Below are 18,799 nucleotides of genomic sequence, written 5' to 3'. Positions count from 1 at the left end.
ATGCTTCATTTTTGCTCAAAATTATAATGAAGATATAGTCCATGTTTAGTGTTAGTTTCCATAAATATTAACTTGATAAATAGGTAATTATGTAATAGGAGGATATGTCACAGTTCACCACTGTCACTTTCAAGTATTTGTTTCTGCTTATTTACCATGAGTATATAATGTGATTAGCTGTGAGTTAGGTTGTCTTATGCACTCATTTGTATTTTCTTTGAAAGCAGAGTGTGTCACATATATTTATGGCAGCACATGTATAAAATATTTTGCCCGTAGAAGGAGGAATAAGAAACTGGCCATGGCAGTAGACTTAGGGAACGTACTAGGAGGCAGTGGATCTAGGGAGGGAGGGAAACTTACTTGTCCTTGTATGTCCTTTTATACAATTTAATATTTTAACCATATAAAAATATTAAATGTTTATTTAAAAATAGGCGTTTCTATTTTAGGAAACAGTGTTGTCTTACATTCAGCCTTGCACAACCTGCTGTGCTGCGGGGTCTCCTCTTTTCCACACCTGCTCTGCCAGTGCACGGACAGACACACAGACAGTGTGCAGTGCACACTTTAAAGAGAAGATTCCTCCTGGGTCAGGCATCTTCCCTTAGGCTGCTTTCGCAGGAGTTAAATCTCATAGAGGAATCTGGAAAGGAGATAAGGGAGGCAGCTGCCGTTGGGTGACAGTGAGCCTGGCCCTTGCTGGGATATAATTTCCGTTTTCACCTTTGTACATCCCCACAGCCAGGAAAGGCAGAGGACCTGTTGGACTGAAAGGGGAGGTGCAGTCATTTGCCCAAGGTGCACAGCCCATGTCAGAGCAGGACTCGAACTCCAGTGTGCAGCTCTTGTCACATCATGTGGTTCCATCGTCACTTGCTCCAACCCCACATGTAGGGTGTGGCATTATTTCAGGGTTTTTGCTTTTGTAAGCATCACTGTGATGATCATGGGTGTTTGCAGATGGTTCTGTATTCCAGACGATGCCTTTTGAGTAGATGTCCAGGGTGAAGTCAGGGAATCTATGGGGCAATGTGTGTCGGTGGTGGGGTTTCTCCTTTGTTTCTCTAATGTGAACAGCCCCAGAAATCAAGTTGTGACTGTTTGTCAGAGACCTTCTCCCCTGAGCTCTGGCATACTCCCTAGAGGACTGCACTGTCTCTTCTCCTGCCACCTCTGTCCATAGTGCCTGCAGTGGGCAGGGCACACAGGGCCGTGGGTTGCCATGACATGCCAGCATGCACCAGCCCAGATGAAACAGTTGTGTCCAGAAATAAGCATAGATCGTCCCTTCAGTTCACTTAGGGAAGACATTTCATTTGAAATTGTGCTTCATGTAGTAACTAACCAGCTTTGATTTTATCCCCTGAATGCTTTTCAAACACCTAGCAGTAAACATTGGCAGTGCCCTTGGTAATGTAGTATTGGAAGTTATGAGTACTTGGTCACAAACCAGTTCCTGGCTCTACATTTGCTTTGAACTTATTTCTTGAGGGTTTTTTTTTTTAATTGTTTGATTTTGATTTCTGCAAAACCAGGGCCAGCACCAGACTGTCCTTTGTGTGTTGCACTGTGTAGTGAGCCTGCGGGCGATCCCCGTGGATGTGGAGGACGCCGTCATCACCCAGGCTGTAAAAGCTTTCACTAAGGTGGGTGGCCTTCCTCCCCCCCCCCCCCCCTGCAGCAGCATTTGCAAAGTAGAATCCACAGGTCACCAGCCTCCTCCAAAATAAAACTTCTAGCTATGTTTCTTCTTTATGGAAATGTGTTTGACATTTCTTGAAAGTAGTTACAGACTTTTGGCCAGAAAATACCAGTTTCCTAACAGTGACATTAGAAAAAGCTGACCTGTGGGGTTTTTTTGAAGGAGAACATTGGAACAAAGAGCTTTCATAAAGAGAGAAACAATGGGACATTGAGAAGGTATCTTTGAATGATGTGCTAGTAGAAGCCGGGGCAGCTTGTTGTTGAGCCAGTTCTACCTGGTGTCTAAGCAAGAAATCGTCCAGCAAGAGCTCAGCATCCAGCACTGATGATTCAGGGGTATGGCCTGGTTGGCAAAAGCTAAGCAAAGAGTAAAAAAACCTTTCCTTTCTTGACACACCCTTCTGGCTTACAGTGATCTTTCCTGTCTGAAGAAGAGAGCTAGGTTCCTACCAAGTGAAAAGGTTTTCCTTCCCCGATTCAGCTAATTTGTTGGTACTTTTCACTTTTGATATGAAAATACCAGGAAACAAGGTACCCAGCTGTTGAGGAAGGTGTCTGTGGTAAACATTTCTGATAGCAGTTATTATCTGTCTGCATTCACCAGTCTCTTGCCCATCTCCGCCCCACCTCCTCTTCCCAAAGCATTGCTATTCTGGCAGGCTTTCTTGTCCGTCACCTGGAGCTTCACGGGACTAAGTTCCCACAGTCAGCCACGCAGACCCCAGTCATGTGATCCTTTACATCTATATTTTATTACATTTTCCTACCAAGACCTTCACAGACCGAGAGGCTACTTGCTGTGTGGGGAGGCTTGTGGTTTGGTGTTTAACAAAATAAACAGTTGAAACTTATTAATGTTAGTAAGAGGTTTCTGCAAATAGGACAGACAACATAATGGTTAAGGTAAAAATAAATGTCTGACTTAACTAAAAAAAAATCTTTAATATTGGTCTCTCCAAAAGTGGTAGGAATTCTTTACAACTTCTTTTGGCCTTTTGGGATACTGATGAAGAGTGGAATATACCAGTTGTTCCAAATCTATCTATAAAAATGTTGTGAGTGAGATCTTGGGTCTCTCCCCTTGTGCACAGTCATATGAGCGGAGTCTGTGACAGCTCGCGCTCCGGCTCTTCAAAGTAGTCTGTGTGGCGTCTGCCTCGGTGTAGAAAGGATCGTGCCCCGCTTTGGGCCAGAGCTCAGCAGGCTGGCTGCAGCCCCACGTTGGGGTCCTTGGCTGACTGCTCACGCCCTGTTTGTGCAGCCTCCACCTTTCCCTCCACATCACCCCCGTGTGACTTGGGGGGAAAGGGGACCGCATATGACTGTTGTTCAAGTTATAAGGTGGTTTGTCTCTGACCCAGCAGTCTAGTGTCTCCTGCCAGCATCCCCAAGCTGGCCGGTGAACTTGTTAGCGTGTGAGCAGAGTGAAATCTGGGCCTTTCCCAGGCCTTCACAAGGGGATAGCCCTCCCTCTCTCCACTGCATTGTGGAGAGGCTCACTGGCCAAGTGATGATCCTGGAGAGTCCCACCTTTCTTTGGGGGCAGGGTGGAGCCGTGGCAATTGCTCTGGTTCTCTGCCCTGCAATACTCCTACCCCAGCTGTAGGGTGAAGGTGAGCAAACAGTTCACATGTGTGCATGGTGCCTTCCCACCAAGGGGAAAGAAAACTGCTACGGGGTTTTATGTGTGGCACACACATGCCAGCTCTTATATTTAGTACTCAGTGAAACCATAAGGAGATGGCACTGTGATCTCCCTTATACAGAGAGGTCAGGTGTGACCCGAGGCTGCATGGCTGGCAGATAGAGAGCCAGACTGCTGTTCAGGTCACCCAGGTGCAGCGCTGACAACTGGTGCACATTGTTCTCATGAGGAGACCTTTTTTCTTATATCATCAGTGATCAATCTCTGGGCTCAAAACTCACTTCACACTCACTATTCACTGGCTTCCTGATGGTGTAGGAGTGTACTACATATCCAGGCACTAGATTTAATTCTTTGGATTTCATTGATAAGTTTGGCATTGATGGAATTGGCAGTTCTAATATAGTCTTTCAATGAAAATTAATGTGTGGAATGTATTGTGTGTACTTTTAAATTTATAATTTTATGTGTTAGTTGTTGTTTTTTTACCCCATTTCTTTTCTCCCAAAATAAACTGGTTAAAATTCTTGTTTACAGTGTTCTGAATATAATTTTTTTTGTCACCAGGTTAATTTTGATTCTGAAAATGGACCAATAGTTTACAATACGCTAAAGAAAATATTTAAGCATACACTAGAAGAAAAAAGAAAAATGACAAAAGACAGCCCTAAGCCTAGTGTTTAGTGAAGCCGGCTTGCCCTTCATGGTGAATATTTCAGACCCGAAAATCCAGGCGGCGTCTCTGTTCACAGGCGAACGAGTCCAAGTGTGGAGCTGCCTCGTCTCCGAGCACTTTTCCTCAGACGCTCTTGGATTGTGCTAAGAGGGACCATTTCTGTTTGAAGCAATTATTTATTTTAAAATATTGTTGAGCTACAGTTTTGTGTTGAAAAATTGCCGTAAAGTTGGTGCCACTTTCTTCTATTTATTTAATGGAATTAATATTATTGTATTAATATTTTTAGTATGTAGTGTTTACATCCTTATTCTTTTTGACATTCTGGAAAAAGTTGTAACTCTTCTTTCCAAATTATCTTGTTGACGGAACTCTTTCTAGAGTTTTCACTAAATAGGTGTCAGCGGTAATACCTCACTGTGTATCCATCCCCTGATGCATGGCCTAAGGAAGTCACCACGTGTCTTAAACCAAGTGTTCTATATTTCTTAAGGCTGTCAATACAGCATTTTTAAAGGATTTTTTTAAATAGTTTGAAATATTTTGTTTTTATAAATGCGGCAAAGGGTTTCAAAGTATTTTATTTTTCAGAGTGGTTTAGTTTTATGGTAAAGGGATGACTATGATTGGGATTTTTTTACTTGTAGAGAGTAGACTTGCTCAGGTTCCTAGACGGCATTGCCATCGCAGGAGGCAGGAGGGTTCTAACACATGAAGCCATATTCCCACTCCCCTGGGCTGCTGCTGAGCTAATAGCGTCTTTCCAGAGCAGCTGGGACTGGTGGTGGTGCTGTGGCAGCTGCTCTGAAGTAGGACTCCGGGGAGAAGCTGGGCTCTCTCCAGGCATATGGCTGCCCCCAGAGCCATGTCGGCTCATGTGGATGGTGTGACAGTGTGAGACCTGGCCTGCACCTCCCAGTCTGCCTTTCTCTACACCCAGTTGCCTTTGACTGCTTTTGAGTAGGACAAGTAAGATTTTTAAATTGAATTTGACCCACTTAGTTGCATTCACCCAACTGGCTTTAAATAAGTAACCACTTAAACTAGTTCCTTGTAGAGTCAAACTATCAATCAGCTATTAAAGCCATAACTATTATTCAAATGATCAGGTGTGGTACTATAGGCCAAGCCAGAGAGGATCGAAGTTTGTCCCAACAAAGGTGATACTAATCAAACCAATTTCAAACTAAAGAAGTTACTGCTTAATCATAAAGACAGAATATCAGGGAATGCTAATTTGACAAGTAGAATTTCTCCAACTTCTGCATTTGTGAATCAAGCTTTAGCATATTAAAAATATTTTAATTATTATCAATCTTACTAACTCTGGTGGCAAACACTAAATGCCACTTTCTACCACACTGTGTGACTTTTCATAGGAAATAAAAACCAGTGAATTTTAATGGACTGGGTTGCCTATTTCTGATATTTCTTATTTTTAAGTGCCTGATCTGGGAAAGTAGGGGAGAAAGCAGTTACATTTTATTCAAAATTATGTTATAAAAATGTTTTTTATCCAAAAAGATGTCTGTTCTTTTCTCATCCTGTCTCAGGTGGGCATGTGACATCACAGCTCATCTGATGAGAGCTATCAGCCTGTGAACCTGAAATAATGGTTTCAAATTATAGGATAGATCCCGCACGGCCATGCTGTCAGCACAGCAGTGCACATCCAAAATCTCCATGCACCAACCTGAAAAGGACAGCTGGGGGGGAGTCGTAGATCAGACCGTGTACCATTGTGGTACTTGTTGAATAAAAGTGAAAACCCAAACCCCATCTCGTACCTCTTTAGCTTGAGAGTTCGTGGTTAGATTACCCTGGTGGGCAGAACTGAATAGTCAGCTAGCCAAGCTTTGTCAGAACCCACTCTTTTGGTTCCAAATGACCAAGGGTCTGGGGCAGGGTCCCCAAACTTTTTACACAGGGGGCCAGTTCACTGTCCTTCAGACCGTTGGAGGGCCGGACTATAAAAAAAACTATGAACAAATCCCTATGCACACTGCACATATCTTTTTTTTTTAACTTTTTTTTAGATTTTTTATTCATTTTTTAGAGAGAGGAAACAGAGAGAGAGAGAGACAGAGAGAAGGGGGGAGGAGCAGAAAGCATCAACTCCCATATGTGCCTTGACCAGGAGAGACTGGGGTTTTGAACCAGCAACCTCAGCGTTCCAGGTCAACGCTTTTACCCACTGTACCACCACAGGTCAGGCCACATATCTTATTTTAAAGTAAAAAAACAAAACGGGAACAAATACAGTATTTAAAATAAAGAACAAGTAAATTTAAATCAACAAACTGACCAGTATTTCAATGGGAACTATGCTCCTCTCACTGACCACCAATGAAAGAGGTGCCCCTTCCGGAAGTGCGGCGGGGGCCGGATAAATGGCCTCAGAGGGGCGCATGCGGCCCGCGGGCCGTAGTTTGGGGACCCCTGGTCTGGGGGAACTAGGGTTGGAAAGTTCTAAGAGGAATGAGTAAGGAAAATCTCTAGGCTGACAAGATTCCCGACTTTCTATATTTGAATGGATGAGGGGTTCTTTGCTTCCCAGACAATAGAAATCTGCCTGTAGAAAGAAGTTACAGGGTTGCCACATTGGGTTTAACACAGTGGGAAGGGCCAGGAGCACACACAATCACAAGTTACTACCCTGGAGCACATGCATGTGCTGCTTATCTCTCTTACAGAGCAAGAGCGGAGTACCATTCCTGCTTGCCTGAGGAAGGACTCCCAGTCTGATTTAACCATGCTCTCTTCCCTCCTGAAGCCACCCGCCTGTGGATCTCCTAACTAGGCAGAGCTGACCAGCACAGAGCGCCCCATCAGGGACCTTGAGGCCGTCTCAGCACTGAACACCATGATGGCCCTCCAGAGCCTCATCTTGTCCACAGTGCAGTGGAAACACCCAGTGTTTGTGGTCCTCTGGAAAAGGCTGACCTGGCTGTCACTCTTGCAGGCTCTCTAGCATCTCACACTTAGAAAATGTGTGGTGTCTGCCGCTTTTGTTTTTTTCTATTTCATAACATTTTCTGATGCTCCTTGAGATAAAGTACTGCTGGTTCAGAGATTGCTTCACGTGTTGGCATAACTCAGAAAAGTACTGTGCTCATCGACTTAGTCCCATCTTCAACCAGCTTCCCAGTATTCTCTGAGAAAGTATGGGTTTCCATTCCCTGGATTCCCTGAAAACAGCCATATGTCATACTTCAACAGAGATAAAGTTTTCTATTTTAAATGGAACATGCTTACTCGTATGCTTGGGTGCTGTTTCATGCTTTTCTTTAGTTGTCTGAAAGAATTTCTAGGAACAATGTATTACAGGCAAAGTGTGTGCCTCACGTTCTTGACATGTGAAGGCACCCAAATAATTTTGGAGCTTGATTAAAAGTGACAGTTTACTCATAGCATTATTGTTGTTCCAAATCAACAAGGACTGATATATTTTTAGTGCAAGTAAATCAAGAACAACATTGCCTTTGGTGCTTTTTATTTTTGTACATGTGGCCCAGGACTAGCACCTTATTTCAAGGAGTTCTTGATGCTAGGTGGGAGTTGAACAGTGTTGAACAGATAAAATGGCAGGAGAAAAGTTCCACAAATCCTGTTATGCAGTGGTGCATTGTTTTTTAGTCATGTGTTCAGACATGAGTTGATCTCTGATTAGTCTGACACTGACAATACAACTGATTTATAAATAATCACAATAAGACCATTCATTAGGGGAGCTGTGGTGAACCTTTATTCCAAGCCAGCCAATAACACTCAGTCACTGAAAATAATGTTGCAATAAGACTTTAATATCATAAGCCCTTTTGCACTGAAAATAACTTTCCTGCCCTGGCCGGTTGGCTCAGTGGTAGAGCGTCGGCCTGGCGTGCAGGAGTCCCGGGTTCGATTCCTGGCCAGGGCACACAGGAGAAGCGCCCATCTGCTTCTCCACCCCTCCCCCTCTCCTTCCTCTCTGTCTCTCTCTTCCCCTCCCGCAGCCAAGGCTCCATTGGAGCAAAGTTGGCCCGGGCGCTGAGGATGGCTCCATGGCCTCTGCCTCAGGTGCTAGAATGGCTCTGATTGCAGCAGAGTGACGCCCCAAGATGGGCAGAGCATCGCCCCCTGGTGGGCATGCCGGGTGGATCCCGGTCGGGCACATGCAGGAGTCTGTCTGACTGCCTCCCCGTTTCCAACTTCAGAAAAAGAAAAAAAAGAAAATAAGTTTCCTATATCCACTGCCTTATATCACAACAAAAGGTTATGCCCTTGCTACCTAGCTTTCTTGATCATAACAAAAAGATGTTTTACTTTATATTTTTATTTTTAATTTAGTTTTTTGGGGGGGTATTTTTCCAAAGTTAGAAGCAGGGAGGCTGTCAGACAGACTGCCGCATGCGCCTGACTGGGATTCACCCGGCACGCCCACCAGGGGGCGATGCTCTGCCCAACTGCAGTGTTGCTCTGTTGTGGCCAGAGCCATTCTAGCGCCTGAGGTGGAGACCATGGAGCCATCCTCAGCACCTGGGCCAACTTTGCTCCAATGGAGCCTTGGCTGCAGGAGGGGATGAGAGAGAGAAGAAGGAGAGGGGGAAGGGTGGAGAAGCAGATGGGTGCTTCTCCTGTTTGCCGACCTAGAATCAAACCCTGGACTTCCATACGCTGGGCCAACGCTCTACCACTGAGCCAACCAACCAGGGCAAAGATGTTTTACTCTTAAGATTGAGTATTTGGAGAAGTTATGTTTTTATAATAGGTTCATACTCACATGACCATTTATTTGATCACAGTCTGCAGATACTACTTGATTTTTATTTAGTGGATTGCTTTGTCATTTTCTTTTTCCTCTTAAAAATAAAAATGTAAACAAACAACTCAAACATTGAATTAGGTTGACTCATGTGGAATGGCCATTTCTACAGGTCAAAATGACTATTAGCCATTTAATATGATTCAAGTGAGTATTAAATACAATATTTCTGGGACCGGTAGGTGACATTTCCTGAATAGGCAAAGTTAATTAGATTAGATGATCAGTTATTTTCTTGTATGCTCACAGTAGAGTTCCAATACAAGTGGAAGGGACCAATGTAAGATTCATATTCTTTCAGCAACAAGTTTGTGCCAACTCTGTGCTTGGCCCTCTGCTGATGCTGGGGACGTTCAGGAATCACTTAGTCATTCATCCCAACATCCAGGAGCTTATCCACATCTCATGCTTATCCACATCTCATGCCACCCTCTCCCTCTGTCAGCAGTCTGAATTCTGCATTGTCTGCCACCTGCTTACCTCCTTCTGTCCACACACACTTCCATTCTTCATATATGTGCTAATTAACTCTGTTAAATGTGATTATACCCAACTACTTGATTACCCCATATCCCAGGGAGGTAGGGAGGTGCTATGGGCTGAAGTATGCCCTCCTAAAATTCCTATGTTGTTGAAGTCCCAACTCCTAGTACCTCAGAATGTGAATAAGTTGGAAATAGGGTCTTTAAAAAGAAAATTTAAATGAGGTACTTAGAGTGGGCCCTAATCCCACATGACTGGTGTCCTTACAAGAACAGGAGATTATGACATAAGACACGGACGTTTACGTGTGCACACAAGGAGAAGACAACCATCTGCAAACCAAGGAGAAACCAGCCCTGCCAGCACCTTGAGCTCAGACTTCCAGCCTCCAGGACAGTGAGAAATAAATGTCTGTTGTTTAAGTTGCCCAGTCTGTGGTATTTGTTATGTATCCCAAGCTGACAGAGACAGGAGACAAAATTGCCTGTTCTTCCTCAGTACTGCCATTGTATATTGTGTATGTTTCTCTTAAGTATTTAGCTTTACATAAATTGAAGGATGTAGAGTGTGTCTTCCTGTGACTTGCTTTTTCTCACATTTATCTGGGTTAATGTGTGATCCTGCAGTTCACATGTGCTCACATGGCACTGTGTGTGGACCCACCATAACATCACTTTGACTTGCGTTGGACACTGGGTGGCTAATATTTGTACATGAATATAACATGTGGATGCACTCCGAGTTTCTCTAGCCTTTGTCATTTAGAGTGGAATTTATAGGCTCAGGGGTATGCATATGTCCAGTTTTTTATTCAATGATAAAGTGTTTCTAAAAATGAGTGTGCCTGTTTACAACACCAACAGTGATGAATGAGAGTTCTCATTTGCTCCGTGTCCTTGTCAACACTTAGTACTATGTGACTTCTTGATTTTTGCCAGCTCCGTTGGTGTAAGACAGTATCACAATGTGTTATCTTATTACACCTTTGAGATGACTTGAGACCAAGCATCTCAAGTGCTTGCGCACGTATACATCTGTTTCTCTTAGCACTTAAACACATGGTGCTACATTTGATGGTTTTCTTTCTTTTCATCCATGGACCTGTCACTCCTAGTGTTAACACCTGGCACATGGAAGGAACTCAACAAATGTGGGTAAAAGAGGGAACGGATCTAGGAAAGGAGGGGATAACTAGTCACACTCTCTGGTCAACTGCAGCGCAGACTTTATTTCTGGCTGAGATGAAGGAACACCCTTCCTGCATGTCACAACTAAACAACCCTGGACATAACCCCCAAAACACAAGACCCTGAGGTATAAAGAAGGAGACCACATGCAACGCCACTGCGGGGTCCCAGAGGTCCCTTACTGTTTCCCATTGTCTCAGTGCTGCAGAAGCTCTGACCCAGGATGGCCAGTGTGCTCAGACAAGAAGGCTCTAAGGCAATGTTTTTCAACTGCTGGTCCAAGAATCAGTGCCAGTGTGCCAGGAATTTCGTGCCAGTCTGCAAAAGAGTTAACTGCTCTGATTGTGTATGAAGATTCTAGACCCAATGATCTTAGTTGAATTCACTTAGGCTCAGGGTGATTGCCACTTATCAGTTTGTATCATCAATGAAATACTATTGAGGTTGTCTTAGATAGCTTTAGAGCTTGTAGGCTTATTTGATAACTTTTTGCACTATGCAGAGCATTTACAAATCATGTGCAATAGACAAAAAGCATTAGGACAAACATGTAGCATTCAATCATACATATGGAGTTCCGAAATCAAGCACCAGCTTGTACTGTGTTGCACTGTTATGTGCAATAAGATGAAACTATTTGTTGTGTTTCTGTTTCCGGCTGACTAGGTCACCGGTATCCAAATGTAAAAAGGTTGAAAGCCACTGCTCTAAGGGATGCCTGTTCCTAGAGACAAAGGACCAGGGAGAGGACAGCCTACAAATAGAAGACCCTTCTGACAGCACCTGCTTCAAACAACAGTGAGGACCACCACCTCCTGCAGCCCCTACTGTCCCTCCAGGGAAAGCCAGTGGTGACCAATTCCTCTCCACATGGTTCTACTAGGTAAGTGGGGGCTGACTCTTCATCCCCACCCAACAGAAGCAGGATGTGGAGTTTCTATTCCCCACTCTAATGGGCATGGGGCTCCTCAATGAGTTGAGCAGAGAGACTGAGGCAGTGGAGGTAGCTGGTCACACTCTCGTAGCACCTGTTCCCTTCTCATCCTGGTGTCAACCTAAGGGGGCTGAGTTCTCACCAAGCACCAACAATACTAAACGAAGTAGCACAAAACAGGCTGGTTAGCACTCCCACCAGCACCAAGGGAGCAGAACATGGTGACAAGGCTGGCTAAGTAGCTCACCTGCTGCCTCCTCACTCTCTCCCCTGACATTAGTGAGCAGGTGAGCTTATACCGCCTGGAAGAAAAGTGCTGCAGGAGGTGTTAGGGGCTGAGGGGAAGCTGCACTGCCCCCTCCCAATCAGCAAGGAAGCAGTGTGAATTAGCACCGCCCAGCAGTGGCAGGCCTGCTGACGCTGAGCAGACACACCTGCCCAGTTCACATCTACACCCCAAGGGACTGCCTGATTAAAGATGGCCAAAGGTAGTTCTCTAAACATAAGCAAATGCTACAGGAAAAAGGGGGCTTGAAACTTCAGAAGAAAAAAGAAAACATTGGAATCAACATAACGGACTATCCTCTTAAGTTTATTAAATCATGCTTAATGGTTGCCACAAAAATGATAAAACCATCTGATGTGGTGTTCAGCGTTTATATAGAGGAAGTACCTAGATGCAATTATATTTAAAAATGAGGGAGTGCAGTGAATAGGGGCATAATGGAAGTAATGTTACTGCACTTAAGTAATAAAACATCATTGCCAATGGATTGTGCCAAGTTACACATGTAATACCTAAGTAAGCACTAAGAAAACCATGCAAGTGCCACACTCAAACACCATGATAAATCAGGGTGGAATTTGTTTTATATGTTCAAGTAGCCCAGAGAAAAGAAAAACAAGAATGGGAAAAACAAGACTCAATAAAATGATGTAAATTCTAACATCAATTAATTACCCTAAATTCAGATGATCTAATTTCACTACTTAGGTTGGCAGAATGGATAAAAGAAAAAATTAAATGCTGTCTAAAGAAACTCACTAAAATACATTACAGAAACTTTAAAAGAACAGTAAAAGTGGCCATGGCCAGTGGCTCAGTGGATAGAGCATTGGCCTGGCATATGGACATTCTAGGTTCGATTCCTAGTCAGGGCACACAGGAGAAATGACCATTTACTCTCCATCATCCCCTCTCCCCCTCCTCTCCCTCTTCCTCTCCTGCAGCCACTGGCTCGATTGGTTCGAGCATGGCCCTGGGTGCTGGGGATGGTCCAAGTGTGTCAGCCTCAGGTGCTAAAATCAGCTCACTATTCAAGCATTGGTCATAGACAAGGTTGCCAAGTAGGTCCTGGTCGGGGCGCATGTGGGAGTCTACCTCATGGATCTCCCCTCTCACTTAAAAAAAAAAAACAGTAAAAGATGTGCAAACAACTTTTGAAGGCAGGAATAGTATCAGATGAAGTAGACTTTAGGGCAAAGAAAATTACTAGAAACATTACACAATGGTTAAAAGATTAATCCACCAGAGACACGTAATCCTTCATGGGTCCATACTAAACACCAGAATGTGAAGCAAAGCAGCTGAAAGGAGAAATAGACAGGGCTGGACTTCAACACCCCATTCTCAACAACCAATAGGACTGCTAGACAAATCGAGGCTGTGGAAGGGCTGAATCACATGTACATGCACACACACATGACGCTGGCTCCTGCACACATTCACACACACAACACATGAACACACAACATTGGCTTCCACAAATACGACACCCATGCACGCACACACACAAGACTGGCTTCTGTGTAGTACTGACTGGTGTGTCTCGGGGCACCTTTGCTCTCCTAAAAACCATTAAGTTCTTCAAAGAGCTTTTGCTTGTGTGTATTATATCTAAATTAGGAATTAAGACAAATTTCTAAAATAATCCACTTTAAAATAACAAGCCCATTCACGAATTGTTAATATATATTTTCCAAGACAAAAAAATAGTGGTATTGTTTTAAAGTTTCGAAAATCTCTTTAATGCCTGGCCGAAAAGACAGCTGAATTCTCTGCCCCTGCTTCACACAGCTTATAACCTCTGAAAAGTTCCACTATTCATTCGTGAGGGAGAAATGCACATAACACCTGAGCATTGTGACAAAGTGGGATGCTTGCAGAAACCTGAGTCTCAGGTCCACCCAGTATCTCTGATGGTGGGTGTCCTCTATCAACTCAAAACTTATCACCCAGAGCTTTTTCCAGGAAAGCCTCCCACTAAGAAGGTTCTGTGGGAAGCAGAATTCAATTTAGCGAGGAGGGAGAAATGAGGGGCAAATTAAAGAGAAAGTCAAGATAAAAGTAGGGAGAGAAGCAGAAAGCATGAAGGCTGCTTTCAGGAGTATACAAGAATTTTCTCTACTATCTTTGAAACTTTCCTGTTAACCTAAAGCTTTTCTTTAATAAATACAGTTATAATGTAATTTTAAGGTGTGTTATGGACTAAATGTTTGTGTCTCCCCAAAATCTGTATATGGAAACCCAAACCCCAGAGGAACTGTATTTGGAGATGGGGCCTGTGAGGAAGTGATAAAGGTTAAATGAAAGCATAGGGATGGAACCCTAATCCAGAGGGCTAGTCCCCTTATATGAAGAGGACAAGACACCATATCCACTCCTATATGTGAGGACACAGCTGGAAGGCAGTTTGTCTACGAGCCAGGAAGAAGACACTCATCAAAAACAAACACTGCCAAACCTTGGTCTCAGAATTCCAGGTTCTAGAACTGTGAGAAAATGTCTGTTGTTGAACTCTTCCAGGTTATGATATTTTAACTGTTAGGGCAGTCTCAGCAAACTAATATAAGATGTATGACTGTACTATGGCAAAGGTGTGCACAGGATACTATCAGAATACTATAAAAGAGGGACAGTTGGATTATGTATTCATCATGCTACTATGCACCACAACTTTAGCAAATATGAGAACTTGAATCACATCTAACTATATGTTTATTGGGGGACACAGAATCATGTTGAAGACAACATGGGGATACAACCAGAATATCTATTCTCTGGGAAACCATATGGGACAAACGACCTGGTTTGTTCAATAAATAAATCAGAAAGGAAAATTAGGAACAAAATCTATAGATTAAAAAAAAGACTTATTGGCCAAATGGGTGGGCCTTATTGGCCAAATGGGTGGGCCTGGTTGGGATCCTGATATGAACAAGCTTTTAGAAAACAGTGATGACAAGAAGACATTTGATAATATTAAGAAATTACTATCACTTGGTTTTTAAAAGTCACATATTGTAGAGATACAAACTGAAGTATTTAAAAATAAAATTATGAAATATCTGCAATTAGTTTCAAAATTACCTAATAGGAAAAGGATCCCCATAAGGTCAAGGCTGAGTTATAGTTAAAACAAGATTGGCCATAAGTTAACCTTAAAATTTTAAGTTGGGTGTTGGATATGTGGGGACTCATTATTCTATTTTCTCTAATTTTGTATACCTTTTGAATATTCCATAATGCAAAGTTTTAAAAAGAAAAGCAATAGATACAAAATATTTAAAAAAAATAAACTTGGCCCTGGCCAGTTGGCTCAGCGGTAGAGCGTCAGCCTGGTGTGCAGGGGACCCGGGTTCGATTCCTGGCCAGGGCACATAGGAGAAGTGCCCATTTGCTTCTCCACCCCCCCTCCTTCCTCTCTGTCTCTCTCTTCCCCTCCCGCAGCCAAGGCTCCATTGGAGCAGAGATGGCCCGGGCGCTGGGGATGGCTCCTTGGCCTCTGCCCCAGGTGTGGAGTGGCTCTGGTAGCAAAAGAGTGACGCCCCAGAGGGGCAGAGCATCGCCCCCTGGTGGGCAGAGCTTCGCCCCTGGTGGGCGTGCCGGGTGGATCCCTGTCAGGGGAATGCAGGAGTCTGTCTGACTGTCTCTCCCCGTTTCCAGCTTCAGAAAGATATTAAAGTATAAAAAATAAAAAAACTTACATAAAACTCTATATATGACCTCTTTTGGCAGCCAAGATGGAGTAATAGGGACCATATTTACCTCCATCCTAAAACACAAAAACACACACCATCATTACCACCACCACCAAAAACAGTATTCAGGAAACTGGTCCTCAGGCAATGAAAGACAGTGATGCTAGAGAAATAGGATAAAAGGCTTTGAGCTGCAAAACTGCCACAGCTTACTGCCTTAAGAGGGTTTCCTGACCATAACAGAGGAGAGGGAGCTGAGACTGCCTGTCAGTTTCCTGCTTGAGGAGATGGAGTTGAGAGGGAAGACCAGGCAGCTTGCACTGCCAGAGGGCCACTGAAGAGGGAGCTGCAGGGACAAGAGCCCAGAGGTCTGCAGAGGGACCCTTTGCAAGCTTAGCTGAGTACTGCTCATTGCATGGGCGAGGAAATTACCATACAAAACTTAAAGAAGAAAAAAAATACGGTCATCCTCAAAGACACACAGAAAGCATTTGACAAAATCCAACATCCATTCCTGATTTTAAAATGCTCAACAGACAAATAACAGAAAGGAATTTTATCAACCTGATAAAGGGTATCCTTATAAAACCTACAGCTAACATCATATGTAATAATGAAAGTCTGGGCACTGCCAGGAAAACACCAGAGAGGGTTGCACCTGCTACTCCCATTCAAAATCATACTTGAGGTTCTGGCTAGTGCAATCAGGCAAGAAAAAGAAATTAGAGGCATCAAGATTTCTAGAGTCGCCCTGGCCGGTTGGCTCAGCGGTAGAGCGTCGGCCTGACGTGCAGGGGACCCGGGTTTGATTTCCAGCCAGGGCACATAGGAGAAGCACCCATTTGCTTCTCCACGCCCCCTTCCTCTCTGTCTCTCTCTTCCCCTCCCGCAGCCAAGGCTCCATTGGAGCAAAGATAGCCCGGGCGCTGGGGATGGCTCCTTGGCCTCTGCCCCAGGCGCTAGAGTGGCTCTGGTCGCGGCAGAGCGACGCCCCGGAGGGGCAGAGCATTGCCCCCTGGTGAGCAGAGCATCGCCCCTGGTGGGCGTGCCGGGTGGATCCCGGTCGGGTGCATGCGGGAGTCTGTCTGACTGTCTCTCCCCATTTCCAGCTTCAGAAAAATACAAAAAAAAAAAAAAAAGATTTCTAGAGTCTAGAAAATACAAAGTAGGCCCTGGCTGGTTGGCTCAGTGTTAGAGCACTGACCTGGCATATGGACATTCTGGGTTTGATTCCCAGTCAGGGCACACAGCAGAAGCGACCTTCTGCTTCTCCACCTCTTCCCCTCTTCTCTTTCTCTCTTCCCCTCCCACAGCCATGGCTCGATTGATTGATTCGAATGCATGGGCCCTGGGCACTGAGGATGGCTCCGTGGAGACTCCACCTCAGGGACTAAAAATAGCTCAGTTGAACATGTCCCCAGATGGGCAGAGCATTTATCCTTTAGTGTTACATCTTTTGTATACTACAATAAATGGCATTGTTTTTTGCAATGTCAATTTCAGGTTGTCCATTGCTGGTATATAGAAATACAACTGATTTTTGTGTATTGATGTCTTATCCTCTCACTTTGCTAAACTCACATATTAGTTCTCATCATTTTCCTATAGATTACATCAGATTTTCTACATAGATGATCATGTCTGAGAATAAAAATAATTTTATTTTCTACTCTTGATGCCTCTTATTTCTTTTTCTTGCCTGATTGCACTAGCCAGAACCTCAAGTATGATTTTGAATGGGAGTAGCAGGTGCAACCCTCTCTGGTGTTTTCCTGGCAGTGCCCAGACTTTCATTATTACATATGATGTTAGCTGTAGGTTTTATAAGGATACCCTTTATCAGGTTGATAAAATTCCTTTCTGTTATATGTCTTTTGAGCATTTTAAAATCAGGAATGGATGTTGGATTTTGTCAAATGCTTTCTGTGTGTCTTTGAGGATGACCGTATTTTTTTTCTTCTTTAAGTTTTGTATGGTAATTTCCTCGCCCATGCAATGAGCAGTACTCAGCTGAGCTTGCAAAGGGTCCCTCTGCAGACCTCTGGGCTCTTGTCCCTGCAGCTCCCTCTTCAGTGGCCCTCTGGCAGTGCAAGCTGCCTGGTCTTCCCTCTCAACTCCATCTCCTCAAGCAGGAAACTGACAGGCAGTCTCAGCTCCCTCTCCTCTGTTATGGTCAGGAAACCCTCTTAAGGCAGTAAGCTGTGGCAGTTTTGCAGCTCAAAGCCTTTTATCCTATTTCTCTAGCATCACTGTCTTTCATTGCCTGAGGACCAGTTTCCTGAATACTGTTTTTAAAACTCTAGAATCTAGAGTTTTATATAAATGGGATCATACAGTCTGTACTTATGGGGAGACTTTGGGGAAATGGACATGGTAACTGTATTGATTGTGGTATTGCTGTCTGTCATAGGTGCATACACATCAGAACTAATCAAATTGGTACACTTTAAATACTGTAATTTTACCTCTTTTTTAAAAAAAGTAAACTATATTTGAAAATGAAGAAAAAATGTTTTGGAAGGAGGATTATTAAAATGGCTATTGTGGTTTTCTCTGGGGAGGGGATTGAAATGAGCTAACATGTTTAAGGGGGAACTGACACTTAACTTATTACTTGGATTTTTATAACACAAATGTGCCCACATATTAACTGTGTTATTTTTAAGTTAAAAATAAATGGTAAGCTCACAACTAGTCTCTGGTGTTTGTTGACTCTGAATCTTCAGAGCGCCTCCAAGTTGTAATGTTTTTACAGTAGGAGCTGTTTGATCATTTAAAATACTTTTCAACGAATCGCAGTTTATTTCTTTTTTAAAATGCTTCTCCTTGAGAATTTCTGAAGGGCTGAGTTTGGAAAAATCTGCTTTTTAACAGATGTCTTACATTTCCTCCCCCATTCTGTCTGTAAATATTTAAAAGTAAAATGTTGTTTTCCTAGACTCTGACTAATGCATGAAGTTTTTGGGCCACCACCCATTCAAAGCACAACCTCTATTACCAGATATGTCTTCCTGCTTTTTATATTTAACTGTTTCAAAGGAGATTTAGCCATTATTGCCACACTACTGTGTTTCCAACAAATAAGGTTTGATGATCATTGTTCACAAACTGAATAGAAGGCATAGAACATTTGATGCCTCAGAGAGGTTTCTGCCTGTCATCTCCCCAACACGGCACCATTGGTGTGCCCTGACATCATCACAGAGGGCATTCTGACGGACAGCACCTCCTGCCTCCACCTAGGACTGTTGAGACACGAAGAAGCCCTGTGTATAAAATAAACCGTACGCAAACCAGAAATGGTATTTCAGAAAGTACTATGTCCGAACCACAGAGTAGAAAGTTGAATTAAATACAGGACCATCTAAATTATTTTCTTCTGGCA

At 43.5% G+C, this 18,799-nt stretch overlaps 1 protein-coding gene across 1 annotated transcript in view; it reads left to right on the top strand.

Moving 5' to 3' along the window:
- The window catches only part of PTPDC1 (protein tyrosine phosphatase domain containing 1), a 99,032-nt gene extending 93,601 nt beyond the window's left edge, over nucleotides 1-5,431 (top strand). The window contains exons 9-10 of the mRNA XM_066257435.1: nucleotides 1,539-1,649; nucleotides 3,920-5,431. Coding sequence (XP_066113532.1) covers nucleotides 1,539-1,649; nucleotides 3,920-4,036 — 228 coding nt within the window. The 3' untranslated portion in view covers nucleotides 4,037-5,431. The remainder of the gene's footprint in view (nucleotides 1-1,538; nucleotides 1,650-3,919) is intronic.
- The last annotated feature ends 13,368 nt before the right edge of the window (nucleotides 5,432-18,799 follow it).

Source organism: Saccopteryx bilineata, chromosome 2 (assembly GCF_036850765.1).
Source record: "Saccopteryx bilineata isolate mSacBil1 chromosome 2, mSacBil1_pri_phased_curated, whole genome shotgun sequence".
Classification (NCBI taxonomy): domain Eukaryota; kingdom Metazoa; phylum Chordata; class Mammalia; order Chiroptera; family Emballonuridae; genus Saccopteryx; species Saccopteryx bilineata.
Note: the sequence above shows the minus strand (reverse complement) of the source record. Positions and strands in the feature narration are given on the sequence as shown.